The following is a 26078-nucleotide window of genomic DNA, read 5'->3' on the forward strand; positions in this document are numbered from 1 at the left end:
CATTTACCCGCCTTTGCTCCATATCCCTTGAAACCCTTACCTAAAAAAAATATAGCAAACTCAGTCATGAAAATTTCAATTGACCCTGCATCTGCAGCTTTTTGGGGAGAGGGTTCCAGATTTCCACTGTCCTTTGTGTGAAAAAGTGCTTTCTGATTTCACTCCTAAATGGTCCAGCTCTAATTTTCAGATTATAGTCCCTTGTTTTGGATTCCCCCACCAGAGGAAATAGTTTTACTGTAAAAGGTAACACTGATTATTGTGGGGAATTTTTTATTAATATTATTATAGTATAAGCGATGTTACAGGGCGTTGTGTGCTGGAATTTTTTTTTATTCGTTCATGGGATGTGGGCTTCGCTGGCAAGGCCAGCATTTATTGCCCATCCCTAATTGCCCTTGAGAAGGTGGTGGTGAGCCGCCTTCTTGAACCGCTGCAGTTTGTGTGTGAAGGTTCTCCCACAGTGCTGTTAGGTAGGGAGTTCCAGGACTTTAACCCAGCGACGATGAAGGAACGGCGATATATTTCCAAGTCGGGATGGTGTGTGATTTGGAGAGGAACGTGCAGGTGGTGTTGTTCCCATGTGCCTGCTGCTCTTGTCCTTCTAGGTGGTAGAGGTCGTGGGTTTGGGAGGTGCTGTCGAAGAAGCCTTGGCGAGTTGCTGCAGTGCATCCTGTGGATGGTACACACTGCAGCCACTGTGCGCCGGTGGTGAAGGGAGTGAATGTTTAGGGTGGTGGATGGGGTGCAAATCAAGCGGGCTGCTTTGTCCTGGATGCTGTCGAGCTTTTTGAGTGATCTTGGAGCTGCACTCATCCAGGCTCGTGGAGAGTATTCCATCACACTCCTGACTTGTGCCTTGTAGATGGTGGAAAGGCTTTGGGGAGTCAGGAGGTGAGTCACTCGCCACAGAATACCCAGCCTCTGACCTGCTGTTGCAGCCACAGTATTTATGTGGCTGGTCCAGTTAAGTTTCTGGTCAATGATGACCCCCAGGATGTTGATGGTGGGGGATTCGGTGATGGTAATGCCGTTGAATGTCATGGGGAGGTAGTTAGACTCTCTCTTGTTGGAAATGGTAATTGCCTGGCATTTGTGTGGCGCGAATGTTACTTGCCACTTATCAACCCAAGCCTGGATGTTGTCCAGGTCTTGCTGCATGCAGGCTCGGACTGCTTCATTATCTGAGGGGTTGCGAATGGAACTGAACACTGTGCAATCATCAGTTAACATCCCCACTTCTGACCTTATGATGGAGGGAAGGTCATTGATGAAGCAGCTGAAGATGCTTGGGCCTAGGACACTGCCCTGAGGAACTCCTGCAGCAATGTCCAGGGGCTGAGATGATTGGCCTCCAACAACCACTACCATCTTCCTTTGTGCTAGGTATGACTCCAGCCACTGGAGAGTTTTCCCCGATTCCCATTGACTTCAATTTTATTAGGGCTCATTCGTGCCACACTTGGTCAAATGCTGCCTTAATGGGGAGAAAGCACAAAAACACAAGGCTCCTCATTCCAGTATAAACACCCTGCGATGTTCACTAGAGCCAAAAGTGTCTTGACATTCTTTCCACAGTGCAGTGAAATGTGGCTATCTTAAAAATTCAGATTCAGTCTTGCTTTTGACCCGCCATTGGCAGAAGGTTTGCCTGGGAGCCGGGGGGAAGCACTCCTGATCCTACTGGCTTACAAGCAGCGCCATAAAAAACACTTACCTGCTTGATCCGGCTGTGCCTGTCTCCATTTAGCTGCTGGGTCTTCACAGCCCTGGGAAACCCGGCCGGCCAGTGTTAAATTTAAATCAGTCTCCCAACTGCACTGTGGGCACCTGATTTAAATATTATAATGAAGTGTCCCACTTCTCAAGAGCTTTTAGTGGGAGCCGCAACACCAGAAAGTGGGGGTATTTTTCAACGTCACCACCTGGGCGATAAAGTGGCGGAACGGATTGCCCATCCATTGTAGAACCCATTCGATTGTTTTATTCATTCATGGGATGTGGGCGTCGCTGGCAAGGCCAGCATTTATTGCCCATCCCTAATTGCCCTTGAGAAGGTGGTGGTGATGGGATTTCATCCCATTGAAATCAATGGGCGGGTAATCTGCACTGCCTGAATTGAAAACTACCTCCAATGCATCTAATTTGCATTTTTATTTGTTAACTGACTGGAACCTTGATTAAAATATCTTGGTGAATTTATGTGCTCAGCAAGAAGAATGATGACAATGCTGGGGAACAGAGCCGGTTTGCACCTTTTTTAGCCAGCATCAATATCAAGCACTCCTCTGAACAGGCACTGCAAGGGGCACAGATTAATTGCTGGGTAAAGTTCCTGCTATTCTGCCTCTAGAATATTCCTTAACCCAAACCTCAGGAAAGCACTCCCCACTATATTTAATTTCCCTCCCCAGCCATGTTTTGACATCTCTGACTGAGATGAACAATTTATGGTAATTTGCACTGTGAACCCAAACCACAAAGCACTTGATTGAGACTGACTGAACTCACATCACAGCTGACAGAGCAAAAAGACTTTTATCCCATCAATATGGGTTCACATCAAGGCCGTAAGGTGAAAGGGGAGGGTGGTAACTCACTGAGACATTAATCCCCACCTCCCAGGAAGGTTCTTTCAACATATTTGGTTCAGCTATATTTCACTCATAGAATGCAGACCGTGTAGAATAGTTTATTTGCCATAGAATAAAGAGATAGAGCATACTGGTAATGGTGATCACTTTACACAGATTAACTTTAGTCAATTAGGAGTCTTTTCCATTAAACCTGTGCGCTCTCCCTTTTGTTGACATTGACCGTATTTACAAAGTGGAGGAACTCATGGAAAACTCGTGATTTAAACTATTCCTTGCTGAGATTCTGAGAAAAGGATTTCTGCTGAATTATATTTAAATGGAAATTCTCACAATCAGGACTCTTAAAAAATTAAACAGTTTTGAAGAATTAGGATGACTTTGATTCTTTGCTTTTCAATAATTATCATTGATTTTAATAATTTCACAGCCAACAGGGAAATGTAAAGATGCTGGTTGGTACCCACACTTCCTGCATCCTTGGATTTTCCTGTTGGCTCTATGAGCACTCTCTTCCTCTTCCCAAATAAGAATTTGCAGAGAAAAATACAAATTTAAAAGCCAATGGAACGATTAATTCCATGTAATAGTCTGAGGTAATGTCTAAAGACCCAACAATCATTTACCTTTGGCGTGTTCTGAAGAAGCCAGTTGTCTGTAATGGAAACTGGCGCTCTGTCCAGACAGTAAATGTTACACTGAGGTTAGGAAGTAAAAACAACCATATTCTTGTCCCAGCCAGTGAAATATTGTCAGTAATAAATAGCACATTGTTACTTTAAAAAAAAAAAAATTCCCATCAGACAGCAGTCTGTATGACATCTGTAACAGTTGAAACAAACCTTGCGTTCTGTGTAAGACTGGCCATTCATCAGAGGAGCTGTGGGGGACAGTTCAATGGCTTCTGGTTCATGAAAGATGACGGGTGGTAGGGGCTCCTTCCGGAGTGTCAGAACATTCAACTTTGTTTTCAGCATGGTCTGAAAGTGCTGGAATGCAAAAGAATGAATCAATCACTGTGGATGAGTGCTTTTAGGTGAATTACTTAAATAACAAGTTTTGCCATTAGGATTGCCTTTAGAAAGAGGTCCTTATGGCGAGACATCATCCTTAAAAAGGGATTCTTTTTAAATGTTACCAAAATGCTGACAGCCCACCCTTTCACACCAGCAGTTTCCCACAGATATCCTATAATAAAAATAATTTCAATATAGAGAGCACAACTCATGAAGCAAATTGAGGTCAACTTTTAGTGCAAGATATGGGAAGACCTTTATAATAGATGGCACTGGAAATAAAAAAAACAATTAGCAGATCAACTGCCTCAGCTCTTCCTGCATATCAGCACATTGGCAAAATATAATAGATGATCCTCCATAATACAGAAAATAATGGAAATTGGCAGATAATTGGCGGGTCTTTGAATTTTGCTCTTGAACCGAAGGTACATCAATACTTAGACATGGAATGAGGGTGAGTGCAATACGTGCAAATAAAAAGTGGTTTTCGTTACCAACAAAAAGAAATGAAATGCCAGTGAAAATATTGTGCAATGAGACAATATATTGCACAAAGGTTTGTCCTGCGAAAATTTTGATGGATAATCTGGACAGTGAGCAATAGATAATGGTCCACTGTACAAGCTAGTAAAACTTTTATTTTCTCTCTCTCTGTCCCAGTTTGAGACTGGGCTCTGCTAATGCAGTCCAGTGTACACAATTGTGGGCTGAGGTAACTTGCATGGATGAGTTCCCCAAAGTCCTAGTGTAGGAATCACCTGATATTTGTTTGGTAACTCTTCCTTCAATGGCACCAGTTGGGAACTGGGTTGTGGGGAAATGCATTCTTGTGAACTGCATCCTAACATTCTATGGGGTAAAGCAGCTTCAAACCCTTGAAGGGTCTTAAAAACCTTTATGAGGTTTTGGAGTTAAATGCAGTAAGGGCATATAAGGACACTTGTAAATTCTAAAGATTTTATTTTGCCCTACAGGTTCCTATTAGATCTCAAATAACTATAAATTCCATAGGATTTTAATTCTCTTGAGTATTAAATGTTCCTGGTATACTTTGAAACAAGTTGTACTGGACAATGCTGAGTCTGTGAAGTCTGAAAACTGAATATTATAAAAACATATGGGGCCTTGAAGCAGTCCTAAATTTACAGTATTCTCCAAGTGAAATCAAAAATCTTGTTAGGAGGCCAATATATCATGAACTTCCTGTGCCTTTCACAAGTAGAAAAATTCTTAAACCAGCAGTCCAGCAGAGTATGAAAATAGTAAAGGGTTAAAGAGACATCAGTCCATTCAGTGTCCACATTAGAAATGTTTACCAGCTGTCTGAGGAATTTTAACTGCCAGCAGATTCTTCTCAAGATCTTTAAATGTTGTCGTTGCAAAATAAAAAAACAAATAAACAAACCCCAAAAAACATAAAATAACAAAAAAAAAATTCAAGCTATCCTTTGTGTAAACATGAGTATCAGCTAGACTAGTACTGGCAAGCTTGAATTGGAAAAGCACCATCAAACATTGCATAATAATGCTTGGGGGCTCTTAGTGCAAAGTAGGTTAGAATACTGTCCTTCCACCTTTGGGGCATAGGTTTGAAACTAGCTCAGACTGGGTGTAAGGATCCTATGTTAATTATGTTGAGGCACTCTTAATCCAGTTTCTAGGACCATAGCACAGAATTTTGCATAATTCATTACTAATTGACAATAAACTATTAATCTCACTTAGAGACAGTATCAACAGTGGATGATGTGTGAAATTGAGATGTCACACTGCTATAGCATGGGGAGCTCCTCTGGGGCCTTATGATTGAGGCATATTGTTGGAGCATTGTAAAATGAGAAAATTTATTCTCCCTTTGCGCCAAGGCCAAACAAAAGCTTGGTATGTAGGTGGGGCGATCTCTCTCCATAACTGGCAGGAACCTGGTGATAAGATGTGAGGTACTCGCGGTGTTGTTCTACGCGGCCAGGGTCTGGCCCATTCCCCACAACTCCGCTATCACAGTCACCCGAGCTATCTTCCACTTTGTCTGGAGGTCCAAGGTAGAATGCGTCTGCAGGGCCACCACGTACAAGCCCCCAGACAAAGGGAGGAAGAGCGACTCCAACGCCACTGCGTGTGGCTGCCTCAGGATATGTGTAGAGCCCCAGTACGCAAACACCAAGTGTCGCTACATGCTGGGTTTCTACCTGTCCAACACACTGAGAAGGTTAGGTCTGGCCATACTGGCCGAGCAGGCGCAGGACGTCCAGTCCAGTTGGACTGTAGCCCCCCCAACCTGTCCCAGGTGGAGAAGTTCCTGAGGAGGAACCCCTTTGACCACAAGGCCGTCAGACAGTGGTCGACACGAAATGTTCTAAGGGTCCTTCCAGGAACGGAGAGGGCAGACTCGATCGGTTTCTTCCCCGACCAGACGGTCGATGCCATTTGGCAGAACGTCTCGTTGCAGGAACTGACCAATAGGCACCAGGATGTAGCCTAGATGGTGGTGAGAAAGGTCCTCCCAGTCCGGTCCTTCCAACACACACGGAACCTCAGCACCACCGCGAGCTGCACTCGAGGCTGTGGCGGGGAGGAGACCGTCTTCCACCTTCTGATGGGCTGCCCCTTTGCGCAGAGGGTGTGGAGAGAGATGCGTTGATATCTGTCCCGGTTCATCCCAAACAATTCGGTAACACAGGACACTGTGCTGTATGGGTTGTTCCCCGAGACGCACACCGAGACAGATATCACCATCAATTCGGTGAAGGAGGCACTTTGGTCCACCCGAAACCTGCTGGTCTTCCAGCTGAAGGAGCTGTGCACGACCGAGTGTTGTCAACTGGCACATTCCAAGATTCAGGAGTACGTGCTGAAGAGAGGTGCAAGCTACGCAAAGGTTCTATGGGGAAAGGCCACCGTGTAAGGTCACCCCACCTTGTATTGTACAGAATGTATTAGAAAATATGTACTGTGTTTTAAAATTGTAACAATGAAATCATAGTGTATACGATCTGGACTGTATTGCTTTGAACTGCAGTGCTGCATTTTGAGCCCTTTATTTATCTTTAAATTTTATGGAATAAAGTATATTTTGAAATATATAAAAAAAAGGTGCTATGTGTGACTTAGCAGTGTTTGATATTGATACCGAGGGATCAAAATCCTAACTTTCCTGAAAAATAGGATAAATAAATACCTTTGAACTGCTGTTCCCTTATTTGGTTGAAATTAATGGAGCGCTTATGAAATTGTGAGAATGCATGGAATTGAAGCACGATTTCTGAGAATACACTTTTGTTATCTATCAATATCAAAATACCACCTAACCACGATGCACTTCTCAGTTAATGAGCCACTTATACAGTGAAAAGTTTTTGTTGTTCCAAATGTAGAGTGCACACCTGTTATGTAGAATGTCTCAATGACAAATAAGGAAATCTTGTTTCAGCGATCTGGATGGATTGTGTAATGGAGTGTCACAGAGGTCACTTTGAACTGCAGTGCTGCATTTAGTGGCCTATATTTGAACTGTGTGTAAACCACGCGTATCTTTAAATTTTATGAAATAAAGTATATTTTGAAATTTTAAAAAAGTCACAGAGGCCGTTTTGGTGTGGAGGTTGACTTTCCCCTCCAGATACAGAGGAGGAGGTATAGCTGGGCATGGTGAACAGCAAGAAGAACATGGGCAAAAGTGAGTGACGTACTGGTGTCCCTTTAACCCTTTGCTGTTTCCATACTCTGTTGGACTGTTGGTTTAAGAATTTATCTACCTGTGAAAGGCACGGGAAGTTCATGATATATTGTCCTTCATGACTTAAGGAACATCACAGTGGTAAGGCCACCTCTGGGTCGCCCGGCTGGCAGCAAGGTAAATTAGGGTAAATGGATGTTGCTCAGACTAGAGAATGGTTGGAAATGGTGTATTCCAGGGATCAGTGTTGGGTTGACTTTTACTCTCAGTAGATATAGATAATTTGGACTTGGATATTGAACACACAATCTTGAAATTTGCCAACAACACAAAAAATAGGAGGTTTGGTAAATAGTAAGGAGGACTGTAAAAGACTTCAGGAAGTCATAGGTTAGCGGAATGGGCAGACAGATGGCAGGTGTGCTTTAATATGGATAAATGTGAGGTAATACAGTTTGGGAGGAAAAACAAGTATACACTCAATGGAAAGACATTGAAGAGTGTGGACGAAGAGAGAGACCCAGTGGCCCAAATACAAGTACCCTGATAGTGTGAGTGCAGTTAGATAGTGCCATAAATAAAGGCCAACAGTATTTTGAGTTTTATAAGAGTACAAGAATAAAAAAGTAATGTTAACTCTATAGAAAACATTGGTTGGGCTACAGTTATTCACCCTAGAAAAGAACGGAACACCAGCAAGTTTAAAAATATAGAATGACTCCTTAAAGTAACAGCAATTACAGAACCTCATACAGTGCCATTTACTAGTAGCAAAACATAGCAGTTATACATTGAGTACTTGAGGCAAGTATTTCAATATGACGGTACACGGATTCCTGTTCACTGATATGAGTAAATGCTTTCTTATTCTCTGCCACCTGAGTTTCAGGTCTCTTCCCTCATCCTATCCTACTTTTTTTGAATCGCAAATAGTGGCAGGTCTAGTAAAAAGCCTTATCTGTTAACGGTAATGATTAATGTTCTAGCGAGTTTCAGACTGGGCTGTGGGACTGGAAATTGATAGCTCCCAGTCCCATTACAACAGCCTGGAATGCTCATTATTACTTCATTTCCCTATGGGTTATTAAAATCTGATGTTTTGATTGGTTGGCTGGCTAGCACTTGATCGTGCTTGTATTATACACAGGGGAAGAAATTCGACTTTTGGTTGCTCATTTTGCACCCGTAAAATGGGCAAAATACTTCCAAATTTTGTGTTGTGATCTGTTGTGCCTAACCTGGACTAGAAGTACACCAGATGCCATATTGGCTCGGGAACATTTAGTCATCCAGGGCACCCATCTGAAACAGGCATTTGGCTCCTTAAATATTCAAGTCAGGATCCTGCGCCAGTTGTAAAACCCCGTAGGCGAAATTCAGTCCATATTGAAGGGTGGGCTTTGTTTACATGCTGCCGGTGAGCTGCACGCCCCAAATGGATGTCCCGCGGCAGCTCATCGGTTCCAGGCTGACACAATATTGGGTGGCCCAGAGGCTGACCCGATCAACAGGAAGGTAGGTCCGCGGAGGGGCGGCGGATTGCGGTGGGGGGCAGCGGCCCACATTAGCCTTGTGGAGCCCGGAGGAGAACCCGTTGGATCATTCACTACAGCCTCTTTATTAGATGGAAGGTGCAGGGTAGAAATGCAGCTTAGTGGTGATGGGGTTGGAGCTACAGGAATGTACAAAGGAGCCTTCAAGTAATAAAAAGAAAGGAATGGTTATGATTAGGCTTTTTGATGCTGAGAGCACACCTGGACCTAGTTAATGAATCTTTGAACAGTTATTTATGAGGTGAGTGGAGCCCATTTCTCCCTTATTCGTTTCTACACTTGCGCTCATTTCTTAAGGTTAACTCTTACTGTACAGATACTGCTTCAATGGTATGTGTGCCGACATCTTTGCGTTTTCTATCAGTCCATGGCTGCATTTTCTAACTGCTGTGCCTCCACTGCGTAGCAGTCTCCAGAACTGATTCAGCTCACTGCCAAGTGAACCAGGGACCCTCCATTAAAACTGGGTCAGGATTCTTATGCTGCACTACTGTGAAAAGGATATGGGAGTGTTGGGAGTGGGAGCCAAGGCTATTTAAAACCTGAGTGGTGGGTTCATTGGCCTTGGAATATTGCCGCTGATATCACTGGTCCAACACTGATCCTGGCAAACATTCATCCCTCAATCAAGATCACCAAAAAACAGATTAACTATTCATTCATTTGGTGGCTGTTTGTAGGTCCTTGCTGTGTGCAAAACAGTCACTGCACTTCAAAGGATCACATTGTACGTGAAGTGCTTGAAGACATTTCTGAGATGACCCTTCTGATAAGGCACTAAATAAATGCAAATCTTTTTTTCCTGGAAAAATGTTCCAAATTGTTAGCGTGTTATATTTATTTTTGCCAGCAAGATGTTGTTTTATATTTTAATTCCACATGTGTATTTTATTTTATGTGAATGATTCACATAGTACCAGTCACTTCTTGGATGTAGATTGAACCATTTACTGTCATCTAGCAGTAAACTGTCTCCAGCCTGTATTGCCAGCATCACATTCCTTCTATTCCTTCTGTAATATATGACCTACATCAAGCACATATGAAGATAGAAAGAAAGTCTCCCATTGAAGGTCTCTGTGATTTTAAAGAAAGCAGGGCCTCACCTCCACATTACAACTCCTTCATTGTTCTTTGAGCTCTGGCTCGCATTGATGTGATGAAAGAGAGGCTTGTGAAAAATGCTTGATATGAATGTCCTGCAGATCAAAACTGTAAATAAAGGGTAGGTACTGATTTCCCCACACACTGAGGTCACAATTTCAACCAGACTATCAAGTATGGCCCCCACCTTTTGCCAAGACCAAAACTACAGGGAATTTAACTGCATGCTTGAATTCTGAGATTTTCTTTGTTGATTTTGAAACCTCAGTAAATAATAACTTCACAACAAGAGACGGCAGTTAATGGAAACATGTATTTATTTTTTTATTTAAAAAAAAAGCTAGACGGGCTAGCTTTTCCACCCTTGGGTGGAAGATCTAATCCTAGTGTCGGTTTACAATTTAGAAATTTACAGACCTTCATTAGGAGATGGGGAAAGTGGAGGAACGGTGCTGGTCTGGGGCAGGAGGTGGGGGAGGGGCGGGGGTTAGAATCAGCAGACAAGTCAACCCAAGGTGCTCAGAGACAACTCCTGGGAACCATTGGCTTGTGTGTGGGAAGGGTACATGGCATGGTGGGGCGTGGGGGCGGAATGGAGAGGAAGAAAAGGAAAGAACAGGATTATGAATATGCATATTTCAGGAGCCAACTGGGGGAACCACCATTTGATGAGGTATGGTGTGAGCTGTGATTAGGAAGATGGTGGTAATGTTCTCACACATTTTATGGTGAATTGTGCAATTCAACATGAGCAGTTCCTGGTAGCTGCTGGCCCAGGCCAACCAAAGAAAATACTGACCCAGAAGTGTCAACAAAAATTGAGCAAGGTATTAGAAATTAAAATAATGTGGTTGTACAAATTACATTATAGATGATATGATGGGAGAGAGAATGTATGGCAAGAAGCAATTCCATGGGCTACATCACCCTGTCTCAATCCCCATTGATATTTTGTTTAAAGACAAATGGGGTGCAACAGGTGGTGGTCCTACAACAGAAACCACTGATTCCCTTTAAGGAAGCTACTGGGAAGCTGATTAAAAGGGAGAGTCTTGAAAACGGAGATCGGTACAGGTTATTCTAACTCGCACCTGTTCACCCATCACTCCTGTGCTCGCTGACTTACATTAGCTCCCGGTCCGGTAACACATCGATTTTAAAATTCTCATTCTTGTTTTCCAATCTCTCCATGGACTCCCCCCTCTCGATCATTGCAACCTCCTTCAGCCCTACAATTCTCCGAGATCTCTGCGTTTCTCCAATTCTTGCCTCATGCGCATCCCTGATTTTCATCACTCCTCCATTGGCAGCCATGCCTTCAGCTGCCTGAGCCCTAAGCTCGGTAATTCCCTTCCTGAACCCTTCCGCCTCTCTACCTCTCTCTCCTCCTTTAAGATGCTCCTTAAAACCTACCTCTTTGACCAAGGTTTTGGTCACCTGTCTTAATATCTCCTTATGTGGCTCAGTGTCAAATTTTGTTTGATAACGGTCCTGTGAAGTCATTTTACTATGTTAAAGGTGCTGTAAAAATGCAAGTTGTTGTTGTAATTGTTGTTATCAGAGAGTGCAGAACTAGTGATATATCTTATTCATGTTACAGGAATGTAGTGTAACTGTAGCCAAGTGCATAACAGAGCTTGAAATGATAATGGAGTACCCACATGAATAAGTACTCATAAGGTACCATCTGCTCTCCTCACAGAGCAAAGGGAATTCACTCACCCTTGAACAGAACTGACAGAGCAACACAGACAAAAGCACCAACTGTCATCCCCCACACTTGAATCAGTCACCAGACACGCACCTCACGGGCCACAGATCGTGATGTTTATGGGGAATCATAGGATGAGTCTAGGTTTGAGACTAGGGAGGGAGAACAGACTTAAGAAAGCTGTTAGAATAGAAGCAGAAGGGGTAGCTGCAATAAATAGCAAAAAGAATATTATCGTAGGAGAAAGGGAATGAAAGAGGCTATGAGGTAGTGAAAGATAAAAACACTATTGTAGATGGGCAAGGAATATCAAAAAATTAAATGAGAAAAGTAGACAAAAGGATAAAAGTCAACATTCCAAAAAATGAAGAGTGAGGATTGAGTGGTATATATGTGAATGCACTAAATGTTCAAAACAAAATTGCAAAATGAGAAGCATTAATAACAATGGAGGCATAAGGTACAGTAGGGGGTAATTTATCATTTAGCGGATGGCTGGCTTAACATGCACTCCTGGGAGGTGCAGTGGAAGGCCCAGAACATTTCGAAGGCCGAGCCTCATTTAAATAAAACCAGTGAGCTGCCCGTCTCAAATGCAGCTTGCTGGATTTGGGCCGGTGCATAATGGGGCGGCCTCTGGGTCGCCCGGCTGGCAGCAAGGTAAGTTGGGGTAAATGGGTGTTGCTCAGACTAGAGAAGTGTTGGAAATGGTGTACCCCAGGGATCAGTGTTGGGTCGACCTTTGCTCTCAGTGTGTATAGATGATTTGGACTTGGGTGTTGGACACACAATCTTGAAATTTGCTAACAACACAAAAAATAGGGGCAGTTTTGTAGCTGTTGTAAACACTGTTGTAGATGGCCAATGGACACAGTGATGCACCATGTTGGCACATTCTAATACACAGAGATTTGTCATTTAGGGGGGCTATAGTTATCTCCATTCTCTAGTTTTAGTGAAAAAGTAGACATGGCTATAAAGTGGGGAATAATACTTTATGCTCATGTCTTATTTGCTAAAATTAGCAAACAGAGGAAAATGTACTATTGGATTCCCCAGAAATTTACAGCACTGTGCATACTGCAACCTTGTGGTCCTGAACCTGAACATATGGCCATATTAATGAATACACCCCCTAGAAACGTGCAGTAAAACTGAGAATATATGCTCACAGTTATTACCCCTTTTTTGATCAGCTCCCAAGACAATGTTTAATGTACTGACATAACACTATGCAGCAAAACGTGACTTATTTTTGTTTTTTTCTCCTTATTGAATTCTCAAGATATTACATTCACACATATTTTATGAAGCCATTGTACATTTTGATTTTATAGTGCTGATGGGAGTAGATAATGGAAAGGGAAGGAAATAACTTGCATTTATATAGTGTCTTTCATGACCTCAGGACGTTCCAAAGCACTTTACAGCCAATGAGTACTTTTGAAGTGCAATCACTATTGTAATGTAGGGAAACATGGCAGCCAATTTGCACACAGCAAAGTCCCACAGACAGCAATGAGATGCATGACCACATAATCTGTTTTAGTGATGTTGGTTGAGTGACAAATGATACATAATAGATAATACATTAAGATTTCTTGACATGGCTGTGCATGTGCTGGAAGCAATAGAAACATAGACATAGAAACATAGCAGAAGTAGGCCATTCGGCCCTTCGAGCCTGCTCTGCCATTCAGTATGATCATGGCTGATCCTTTATCTCAATACCATATTCCGGCTCTCTCCCCATACCCCTTGATGCCTTTTGTGTCTAGAAATCTATCTAGCTCCTTCTTAAATATATTCAGTGGCTTAGCCTCCACAGCCTTCTGTGGTAGAGAATTCCACAGGTTCACCACCCTCTGAGTGAAGAAATTTCTCCTCATCTCAGTCCTAAATGTCCTACCCCGTATCCTGAGTCTGTGACCCCTCGTTCTGGACCCCCAAGCCAGGGGAAACATCCACCCTGCATCCAGTCTGTCTAGCCCTGTCAGAATTTTATATGTTTCAATGAGATCCCCGCTCATTCTTCTAAACTCGAGTGAATATAGGCCGAGTCGACCCAATCTCTCCTCATACGACAGTCCTGCCATCCCAGGGATCAGTCTGGTGAACCTTCGCTGCACTCCCTCTATGGCAAGGATATCCTTTCTTAGGTAAGGAGACCAAAACTGCATGCAATACTCCAGGTGTGGTCTCACCAAGACCCTGTATAACTACAGTAAGACATCCTTGCTCCTATACTCAAATCCTCTTACACTGAAGGCCAACATACCATTTGCCTTCCTACTGCTTACTGCACCTGCATGTTTGCTTTCAGTGACTGGTGTACAAGTACACCCAGGTCCCTTTGTACATCAACATTCCCCACTCTATCACCATTTAAATAATACTCTGCCTTTCTGTTTTTCCTTCCGAAGTGGATAACTTCACATTTATCCACATTATACTGCATCTGCCATGTATTTGCCCACTCACTCAACTTGTCTAAATCACCTTGAAGCCTCCTTGCATCCTCCTCACAACTCACGATCCCACCTAGTTTTGTGTCGTCAGCAAACTTGGAAATATTACATTTGGTTCCCTCATCCAAATCATTGATATATATTGTGAATAGCTGGGGCCCAAGCACTGATCCCTGCGGTACCCCACTAGTCACTGCCTGCCACCCCGAAAAAGACCCATTTATTCCTACTCTCTGTTTCCTATCTGCCAGTATATTACCACCAATCCCATGTGCTTTAATTTTGCACACTAACCTCTTATGTGGGACTTTATCAAAGGCCTTCTGAAAATCTAAATAAACCACATCCACTGGTTCTCCCTTATCTATTCTACCAGTTTCAACCTCAAAAAACTCCAGTAGGTTTGTCAAACATGATTTCCCTTTCATAAATCCATGTTGACTTTGTCTAATCCCGTTGATATTTTCTAAGTGTCCTGTAACCACATCCTTTATAATAGACTCTAGCATTTTCCCTACTACTGATGTTGGGCTAACCGGTCTGTAGTTCCCTGTTTTCTCCATTCCTCTTTTTTTAAATACTGGGGTTACATTTGCCACCTTCCAATCTGCAGAAACTGTTCTATAATCTAGAAAATTTTGGAAGATGACAACCAATGCATCCACTATTTCCATGGCTACCTCTTTTAGTACTCTGGGATACAGATTATCAGGCCCTGGGGATTTATCGGCTTTTAGTCCCATTAATTTCTGCAGCACTATTTTTTTACTAATACTAATTTCCTTTAATTCCTCCTTCTCACTAGTCCCTTGGTTCCTTAGCATTTCTGGGAAGTTATTTGTGTCCTCTTCCGTGAAGACAGAACCAAAGTATTTGTTTAATTTCTCTGCCATTTTCCTGTTCCCCATTATGAATTCTCCCGTTTCTGGCTGTAAGGGACCTACATTTGTCTTTTTCTTTTTACTTAAAATGTAAGTTTTAGGGTTGAATCAATTTGTTTGACCTTGGTCTCTGGAGATCAGTTGGATCAGAGAAGTGGGGGTCTTCTAAAGTAGTTATGTTAGGAGGGAGGCGGGTTGGCAGCGGGGGGTCGACTGGGTGCATTGAATTCGGGGTACTCACGCGATCGCAGCCTGATTGAAGGCACTTACCTTGGTTTCCGGGTTTCGCGTTGGAAAGCTGCGCAGTGGGTGGACTGCGCACCCGCATTACAGGCTGTCAGCTGGAGGAGCCCTATTTAAAGGGGCAGTCCTCCACTGACTGATGCTGCAGAAAGGAGCCAAAATTACAGCATGGAGCAGCCCAGGGGGAAGGCTGCTCCCAGGTTTAATGATGCCTCACACCAGGCCCTACTGGATGGGGTGAGGAGGAGGGGGAGGACAGAGATCTTCTACCCGGCGGATGGGAGGAAATGGCCTGGCTCGAGGTGGCAGAGGAGGTCACCAGCACCACCAACATATCACCCACCTGCATACAGTGCAGGAGGCGCTTCAATGACCTAAGTAGGTCAGCCGAAGTGAGTACACTTACTGCCACATCACCGCCCCCACCCCACATCTCCTTCTGCACTGCCAACACTACTCTATCACATCACTCCTCACACCCACTCAAAGCTCATCCTCATCTTACCTGCACTTACTCACCTCCCCAGTACTCATCCCACCACTACCACTCAACCCAATCCTCAAACAATCTCATGGCTCTGTCTCATACTCACCCTCTCATGCATCTCTTTCACGGTCAGCCTCACCCAACCTGCCACTACCTGTGCTGCAGCCACAGGGCATGCATCACATATGTGTAGTAGGAAGCGTAAGGCAAACGTGTCGTGAGCATGAAGGGGATGCACAAGGGTGTTTGAGGGTTTGTCATGGTTTTTATTTATATATAATTTCTTATCAACTGACATTACATATTATATTGTCACCACTACTGCCACGTCTTTGCAAATCTTGTCTGGTTTGTGCAATAATGCCCTTTCCTGAGGATCACCATGAAGACCCACAACTGATGCCACCCATTGTGTCACTGCAGAGTGGGTGTAGGTGTATTTGCAGGGCTCTTTTGTGCAGACGACTGAGAGGTGTCAGCGATGTCTCCGGTGGCACCCTGGAAGGATGCGGAGGAGAAGTTGTTGAGGGCAGTGGTGACTTTGACGGTGACAGGTAAGAAGATGGTGCTCGGGCCAGCCGGGAGCAGCTCGGCATGAAGGAGGCCGCAGATGTCCACGACTACATGTCGAGTGACTCTGAGCCCCCATGTGCACTGAAGCTCAGAGAGGTCCAGGAAGCTGAGCCTCGGTCTGTAGACCCTGTGGCGAGGGTAGTGTCTTCTGCGACGCGTCTCTCTCTGCGGTTGCCCTCCCTCCTGCTGTGCAGGTGGATGTGTCACAGCACTGTGTTGTGGAGCTCCACGTGTCAGAGGTGGACGGTGTGGCCGGCGAGGCTGGTGACGCTGTCCGTCCTCCGAGGAGGCCATGACTGCAGCTATGGCGGCCCCCATCCAGAGGATGTACGTTTGAGGGGATCCGCAAGGTAGGTAAATGTGTCTGCGCACCGGGGTTGAGGTTCCAAGTTTGTGAATTTTATTGTTAGGAGGAGGGTGGTGGAGGCCAAATTTTGTCCAAAGTGACAGAGTGGCCTCCTGCAATGAGTGAGGGTCTCCCCCCACCCCCCCGACTACCTGTCAAATGGAACTTTGCAGCTGCCACAGGCTGGTGGCTGCAACACGTCCATTTCAACTGGGAGTGTTTCCCCCAGTACGGGAAACACGCTCAGTTGAGATGAAAACCCCATCCCTCCTAAAATATCCTACAAATCAGGTCTGCTAACGACCTGAACTATCACATTAATTGCCTTAAGTGGTATCCCGCCGGCCTTAACTGCCGGCGGGAGTCCTGCATGCGGGGACTGCGCGCGCATCTATGCACGTCACTGGGGAGCCCGGAAGTGGGCGGGTTGGAGCCGGGCTCCGGACCCGCCCCGGGAATCTCCGATTTTCGGAGCCCCCCCGCCATGAACCCACTGGCTTGGATGTCCGAAAATCGAGCCCGTTGTTACATTGTGCTTTCCTGTCAATGTCATTGTGCTGGGAGGAGGTGTCGAGTGGGCCACTAAGTACAGGCCATAGACTGCTTGGTATTTCTCCAGTTTCAGAAGGAGGTCAAATATTACTCTTTCTGATTGGGATATGTCCACATGTACTTATGAGTAGGGCTACACCCTGCTAATGGGGAAGGGGGTGGGAATTGAAGACACCTTCTTGTAGCTACACCAGTTTTTATGGTCATGCTGAACTGGTCCTAATCTTTTTGCTCTTTTCTCTTCCAGAGCAGAATGCTTCAACAGTCTTTAAAGGGTTACTGCTTAGTACAAAGTTTTTCAATCTGGCAGTTAAGTCCCATCCTGAACTGTTCTCATCAGGATATGACTCACACAATGGCACAATGACGAGTGATTCATGAACGAAAATGGGACTGTTTCTGGCAAGTGGTTTGAGATCAGATTTTCCAAATATAACCATTCAGTTTAAAAGTCAGACACCTTTGAGGAAGCACTGCCACATCATTGCACCAGATGGGAATATTTGAGAGTACAGTTCAGCTAAGTGTCTGGTATGCATTTTCTTTATCAAAACCCTGTTCAGGATGAACATTGTGCACCTGAAACATGAGTAAAGAAAAGAGTGACAGGACAGAGCTGAAAGTAGGTAGATCCATGTGTTTAGTTCTAACTAAAATAGGATTAAGTGTACTATTCAGATATTCAATTTCCTTACCATGTTTGAAAGAGTTAATGGATATAAGGTGTGGCCGGAGTGTTTGTTTTATAGCTGCTATGTGTCATAAATAACTCTGAATTAGGAGAAGAAGAATATTTAGCCACTGGACGAGTCTTGTTACAAGGACGCATATGCCAAGGACAAATTACTGTCTGGCTTTCACTGAGCAGCAGTGTGTGCAGTAGTTTCACCTCATCATGGACATTTTCTACTTGTTCAGTGTTCAGCTCCTAATTGTCACAGACCTACCAGTAGCAGTCAAGGTAACTGCTGCATTCAGTTTATATGCTGCCAATAACTTTCAATTTACAAGAAGATTTTTTTTTGGCATCGCAGATTCACGAGTGTCAAATTGCAATGGCAAGGTGATGGATGCACATTTACTAAGATAAATGCAGTTTCCAGGATCAACAAAGGCACAGAATGCCGATCAACAATGTTTCTATTTTACTGCTGAATTTTCCTGGGGAATTGGAGTGCAGCAGATTTCCAAAGGACAATTCTCATAAGTCACAAAGGATACTTTTAATCTGTCAATGTCCAAATTTTCAGTAATATCAAGTACAGAATCATACATATAACTCATAACTTCCTAGCTTAACTCATAATTTTGAATCAGTCTCAGACAATGGTCTGAAGACATGTTGCCACGTCTATATAACCCATAGTCTCTAGATAAGCATAGGCACATTGGGCACATATAACACAACTGAGAACACATTTCATCTTCTAAAGCAAAGGTTCCATTGTTTGTGAGCCATCCATTATCAGCCTTGGAAAATGTGTATTTATTCATAGTGCTGTACATCTATTCAATGTGGTACAGTAGACATTTTTATAACGCAAACATTAGTTCTAGGACTGTTGCACACAGAAATTCACTTTGTATGGAAATGGGTGCACTACAATACAATGGTGGTAATAAGAACATAAGAGATAGCAGCAGGAGTGGGCCATACGGCCCCTAGACCCTGCTCCGCCATTCAATAAGATCATGGCTGATCTTCTACCTCAACTCCGCTTTCCCGCCCGATCCCCATATCCCTTGATTCCCTTAGTGTCCAAAAATCTGTCAATCTCAGTCTTGAATATACTCAACAACTGAGCATCCACAGCCCTCTGGGGTATAGAATTCCAAAGATTCACAACCCTCCGAGTGAAGAAATTTTTTCTCATCTCAGTCCTAAATGGCCGGCCCCTTATCCTGAGGCTATGAACCCTAGTTCTAGACTCTCCAGCCAGGGGAAACAGCCAGTCAGCATCAACCCTGTCAAGCCCTCTAAGAATTTTATAAGATTCAATGAGATCACCTCTCATTCTTCTAAACTCCAGAGAGTTTACTCAATCTCTCCTCATAGGACAACCCTTTCATCCCAGGAATCAATCTAATGAACCTTCGCTGCACCCCGACTAAGGCAAGTATATCTTTCCTTAGGTAAGGAGACCAAACCTGTACACAGTACTCCAGGTGTGGTCTCACCAGAGCCCTATAAAATTGCAGCAAGACCTCCTTACTCTCATACCCCCTTGCAATAAAGGCTAACATACCATTTGCCTTCTTAATTACTTGCTGTACCTGCATGTTAACTTGCTGTGCTTCGTGTACAAGGTCACCCAAATCCCTTTGAATATCAACATTTCATAGTCTCTCACCTTTTAAAAAGTATTCTGCTTTTCTATTCTTCCTACCAATTTTGACTTTGGGTGATAGCGTAAAATGGGTGATAGCGAATTGGCACCTGTTTTACATCTCTCCAGATTTTCATTTCCATTGACTTCAATTTTGGAATGGAACTCTTTCCATTTCAGGCACCCAGTGTCAATATCAAGCACTCCCAGGTCAGGAATGGCACAGCCAGATGCAGAGTAAAGCTCCCTGTACTCTCTTCTCAATCCCAAAAGAGTACCCCTTACTGCACAGGTGTGACATTTCCACATCCATCCCAGAATACAGCTTGATTGTAAATATATTTCTAATCTGTATCACTGACAGGAGGGACAAGCTCCTGAGATGTAAAGAAGCTTGAGTATTAAAGAGGGAAAGAGATCTGGCATTTTTATTCAGTCCATCATTTGCTATTTTTCTTCCCTTTTGTTAAGCTTTCTTGTTACTCACTATTGCTCAGGTCCATTACTCTACTTCCGGCCTGATAAAAAATACATAGGTTTCCACCAATTTGCGCTAAGACGTAAACTTATCTTTCCAACTGTTATTTTCTTACATGTGACAATATGTTAAGCGTTGAACAGAATTTATAATCAAGTAGGGCAAATAATGGTCAATCAAAATGAATGATCTGCTGGATATAAATCTGATTGGAAATCATATCAGGAGTTTTCTAATTTGAGGAACAGGATAGAAAGCTAACAAGAGCTTAGGGTGTATAGGCAGAAGACTAGAGTATAAGTCCCAGGAAGTGATATTGAACTCGAACAAAGCACAGATCCAGCCCATCTAGGATACGATGTATAATTCTGGTCATTATACTACAGTGAAAATATCCTGGCACTGGAGAGGGTATGGTCAAGGCCAACTAAATTGATATCTTGAATTAAGACCCTGAACTACAAGTAGAGGCTAGAGAAACTGGGAATGTTTACACTGGTGAAAAGAAGGCATAGGGAAGATCTTATTGAGGTATTCAAGAATCAAGGATCTAAGGGTTGCAGATAAATTGAACCTTAATAATATTTTTGACAATTACCAACTCTATGATGAAGTGGAATGGACTCAAACTCATGTGAGGGAAGGCGACCAGACAGTTTAGATTTATCTACTTTACATATAATGGAACATACTGCCTAAGAAGGCAATGTAGGTGAATAGTATCACAAATTCAAGAGGGAAGTGATAGATATTTGACAGGGAAAGTAATTGAGGCATGCAAGAGAAGGAGTAGCATATATTTGTGAATTTTGGGACTGCCCGGATGAATTGCAATCCTAATCCTGTTCATTCCTATGTTCCTCAGAATCAAAAATAGTAAATTCTGGGAGATTCCATGGCATTGGCAGAGCCTTTCTTACAGCAACTGCATATTGGCTAATCCCATGTGCGCAGCCCGTGACTATCGAATATATACCGGCTGTGTGATAGGCCTCGCTGGCAGTACAGGAACTAACAGAATTTATCCAAAGATGTCAGGCAGGAGTTTCTTTAGTGGGGGAAAAATATAAGATTAAAGTTACAAGTTAGGAGAAGTTTACTGTTTTGCTAAAAACTCATTCTAAGGTTCTAGTTTATAAGGTTTTCATCCTGAGAGAACAACTGAATCAAATTCTAAGTTCCAGTGATAAAACACAGGCAAGGTGTCTCTCTTGTAACTTTTTCTGCTCTAACACTGAGTTGTTATAATTTAGAACTCATTCTCACAGTGAGCAGCCCCACAAGGACATCTCCTAGATAAACATATTGGATCCAGATGTGCATATCCTAAATGTGAGCATAGGAACCCATAATCTTAGGCAGCTTTCAAAGCAACTATATTGTGACATGATACCATTGATAGAGACCAATTATTACGGTAAGTCTTTGGTGCTTTAAGTCTATTCATTAAAAGTCTTCATCTTACAATTAAGCATATATAGTTTATATGGTGCAATATATAAACAGTTGCAAATAGCTACTGTCTCTTTCCGTAACAAGATGTATAGTAAGTCATCTTATAATAATTGCATCCTGCTTGTTTAAAGAGAAACCTTGTCTAAATCACTAGGACTGCTTAAATTTGTCACTATGCGCATCAGGGGAAAATTATGCAACAATACATTTTGATGCAATAACTTAACATTATTTGCTTCAGAACAAAACATGAAATTTGTCAAGCGTTTTGATGAACCCTTTAATTTATCCTGTAATGGATTCCTTATTAAAATTACAATATTCAAAGCTATAAGACTCTGAATATATCTCTTCAGTATTATTGCCAAATTTCCATTGCTCCCCCTGTTCTCAGTAGATTGTTCCACTAGTGATTTACTAAGAGCTTGGATCTCTTAGCTCATTGTCTATTCAACGTGACCTTAAATGGTGAAAAAGTTACTATTAAAGAAGGGGAACAGAAGATTTTGGACTTTTGAGCACTATGTTTTAATGGAAGTTTTTAGCTGTCAGAATTTTATAGACATATATACTATTGGGTTGGTATTTATTGTGAAGAATTATATTGCATTATAATTATATTAAAACAATATACTTTTGTCTCTCCCTCCTCCCACCCCCAGCTGCATTTAAGCACATAAGAATGTAGAAATGATTAAGGGCCATTCAACCCTATCCAGCTTACTCAGGCACCCTTCTTCCTGTTTCAAGAACTAATCTGACCAATTTTCTTATTCTTCTCTGAACTCAAAGCCCAATTGCTCTGCTTCATCAATGAGTCAGTGGGTTTAAATAGTGAATAGCTCAGCAGTACAGCCAGGAAGTCTCAGTTTCATTTCCCAGTCTGTGCTGAGATGCGTGACATCAGCTGGGGCAAGTTTAGTGGCGCTATAATTGGCCTCTGCAGCCTGGAATAGGGAAGCAAAAATTGCCTAGGGTCTGCTCATGAAGATTACTCAGTGACCCCATGCTGCAAGTGTGCATTTGTGGACACTGAGCGAGGACAGGGTCGGGTTTACATGTGATGTCCCCTGGGATTGAGTAACATGTTGCTGTCTAGGCTCTTACCTGAATAATGGCCACTTGGGTGAGGTACTGGAAGATGCCTAATACCCATTGAATGGTACCCAAGGAAGGTTTCAGTACCTTCAGGCGAAAAAGGGAAGGGAGAAAATTGGCAACAGAAAAGATATTGGGGCTGATTTTAGGATGGCCGAGCCGGTGTGTTCGGGGTGGAGGGGCTCCTAAAATGGGGGAATCCTGGAGCGGGTCTGGAGCCCAGCTCCAACCCGCCCATTTCCGGGTTCCCCAATGACACGTTCGGATGCGCATGCAGCTCCCGCATGCGGGACTCCCACCGGCAAGTAAAGCCGGAGAGATGACAATAAAATACTCACTTACCTAGTTGAGGAACTTGATAGACCTCATTGACTGGAGATTTTGGCAGGGATGCAATTTTCATGGATCCTCAGTGTGTTTCCCGTGCTGTGGGAAACACTCCCTGTTGGAGCAGACGTGTTTCAGTCAGCAGCCAGTGGGAGATGCAAAGGATTTTTTGACAGTTGGGGGGAATACCTCATTTATTGCAGCAGGGCACTCTGTCACTTCAGACAAAGTTTTGGCTGCAACACCTTTGTCTTTCCACTCAAAATTATTAATTTATACCCTAAACTCTGCTGTGCAAACATATTTACCTACTTTGCGGACCCCCTCAAATTCACACCGTCAGGATTGGGGGGGGGGGGGCGGCGCCATGGCTGCATTCATCACTTCATCCAAGGACGAGCAACATCACCAGCCTCACCAGGCATGCCGTCCACCTCCGCCACGTGGAACTCCACAACACAGTGCTGCACCACAGGCACCTGCACAAAATAGTCCTGCAACTACACATACACCCACTGCAGGGTGACCCAATGGGTGTCATCAAGTGTGGGTGTTCATGGAGAACCTCATGAAAGGGATTTATTGCACAAGCCAGTCAAGAATGGCCAAGACGTGGCAGTAGTGGTGACAATATAATATTTAATGTGAGTTGAACCAAAATCAAATATAAGTAAAAAAACATGACAAACTGTCAAACACCCTTGTGCATCCCCTTTGTGCTCATGAAACCTTTGCCTTACGCTTCCTACTACTCATACGTGATGCATCCCCTGTGGCTGCAGCAGAGGTAGTGGCAGGTTGGGTGAGGGTGACCGTGAAAGAGATGCATCCGAGGGTGAGTATGAGACAGAGCCATGAGATTGTGTGAGGATTGGGTTGAGTGATAGTGGTGGGATGAGTACTGGGGAGGTGAGTAAGTGCAGGTAAGTTGAAGATGAGGTTTGTGTGGGTGTGAGGAGTGATGTGATAGAGTAGTGTTGGCAGTGCAGAAGGAGTTGTGGGGTGGGGGCGGTGATGTGGAAGACGGAGTGTAGGAGAATGAGTAAGTGTACTCACTTTGGCTGACCTAGTTAGGTCATTGAAGCGCTTCCTGCACTGGATCCAGGTGCGGGATATGTTGGTGGTGCAGGTGACCTCCTCTGCCACCTCGAGCTAGGCCTTCTTGGTGGCAGAGGAAGGCCACTTCCTCCCGACCGCCGGGTAGAAGATCTCTGTCCTCCCCCTCCTCCTCACCCCATCCAGTAGGACCTGGAGTGAGGCATCATTAAAGCTGGGAGCAACCTTTCCCCTGGGCTGCTGCATGCTGTAATTTTGGCTGTTTGCTGCAGGAGCAGCATTGGAGGACTGCCCCTTTAAATAGGGCTCCTCCAGCTGACAGCCTGTGATGCGGTGCGCAGTCCGCCCGCTGCGCAGGTTTCCAAACCCGGAAGCCAAGGTAAGTGGCTTCAATTTACCCGCGATCGCGTGGGGAACACAACGATTTGACTGGGCGGGTTACCCATGTGCCCAGTCGCCACACCCCTCCCCCCCCCGCTGCCAACTGGCCTCCCTGGCAATAGCGGGGCCATTATATCCCTCCACTCCTTATTGAATCAGGAATCAATTAAATTCCCTTTTGAATGCTTGAAGTAAATCAATATTTCTTCCTCTAGATCACTATTAGTCAAGATTGTAATTCACAGAAAGTGGAATCCTACAGGATTAACCAAAGTATCCATGAGGAGCCCAGCAGTGAGGAAGAAAGCTTCAAGAGTTACTTCTTTAGATCTCTCCGTAATGAAGTCTCTTCAACAAAATTCCTAACAAGAAATAAAATGGTCCATTGGTGCAGATGAGGAGCTAGTCAGTGTGCTGGAGAAAAGCTGCCACAGGCCACAAAGGATCACAACAAGTAAGAAAACAGAATCAAGGGATAGATTACTTGCAAGGTGGCTCGTTGCTTTATTTTAGCTAGTCAAAGTTGGAAAGTAAGTCACCCAGGCTATTGTGGTGTTTTTCAGCTGTTTCTCACAATGGAAAAGAAAATCAGGCGAGGTGTAAAATGGGCGGCCGATTCACTATCATCCGTTTTTCGCCCTGCGATAAAAATTAAAGTTACCCCCGAGGTCTCCTCGAATTGCAAATTCTAAACTGACAATGTTTAACACTGTTAGTTCAAGTACTTTTTCATCAGAATGACCCTGCTGAGCCTCAGATAGCCAGTAACAGCAGCTGATTTACCTCATCTCTCCTTTCCATGGAACTCAAATGAAAGCTCCAGGCAATGACCTAGATCATTACACCATCTTTCCCCAGATGTTTTTCCTTACAGATTTAACGTGCCCTCACTGAAAAAAGTTATTTACACAGCTGCTGTAATGTTTTTTAAAGCAAGATATATTTTGGCAAACATTTTAAAATATCTGAATAATGAATAAAATTTGTATTGCATATAATAAACATATTGTAACCTGCAGCTTATCTGAATTCAACAAGGATAGTGCATTGAGTTTTTAAGAAACTGTATGACTATTCTTATTAGTAAAAGTAATTTATTTTTACTTCATCCTGTACTAGAAGTGAGCATTGAATCAAATTCTGATCACTGGTAGCCATGGGGCACTATGTATCCAATCCTTGGCAGCTCAGTGGTAACCTGCATCAAAACCCCACCAGCCCAGTGGCATCCCAAAACCTGGAATACCAGAGACCCTCTGCACCCAATCTCTTGACAACCCAATGGTACCCTGTATCCAATGTCTGTCAGCCAGTGACATCTCAATCGCTGGCAGCCCAGAGGCACCCTGTGCACAATCCTTGGCAATCAGCGGCATCCTGTCTCCAATCCCCGGCAGCACAGTGGCACCCTACTTGTAGTCCTTCACAGCCCAGTGGCACCCTGCATCCAATACCTGGCAACTCCATGGCACCATGTGTCCAATCTCTGGCAGCCCAGTAGTGAGTACGCAAGAAATGCATTAACAGTCTAATAGTGCTATGTGTCCAACCTCTGGTCAAGTTGTGGTGAATATTTATCTAATCCCTCATAGCCCAATACAGTATACAATCATATACCATAATGAGGTGGGGGGATGCTGTCGGCTAGGGGCTGCGGTCAACAATGCGGAATAATATATTTCTGTTCCTTGGTGGTCAAAGAAAGCTGACACGCTGGGCTGCAACACAAATTATTGGGCTACAGCTTTG

General features: G+C 43.7%; 1 protein-coding gene across 1 annotated transcript in view; it reads right to left on the reverse strand.

Annotated features, from left to right (window-relative positions):
* Window positions 1–26078, reverse strand: part of pid1 (phosphotyrosine interaction domain containing 1) — a 93193-nt gene that overhangs the window by 55565 nt on the left and 11550 nt on the right. The window contains exon 2 of the mRNA XM_067995063.1: window positions 3437–3583. Coding sequence (XP_067851164.1) covers window positions 3437–3583 — 147 coding nt within the window. The remainder of the gene's footprint in view (window positions 1–3436; window positions 3584–26078) is intronic.

This window comes from Heptranchias perlo, chromosome 13, assembly GCF_035084215.1.
Source record: "Heptranchias perlo isolate sHepPer1 chromosome 13, sHepPer1.hap1, whole genome shotgun sequence".
Classification (NCBI taxonomy): Eukaryota; Metazoa; Chordata; class Chondrichthyes; order Hexanchiformes; family Hexanchidae; genus Heptranchias; species Heptranchias perlo.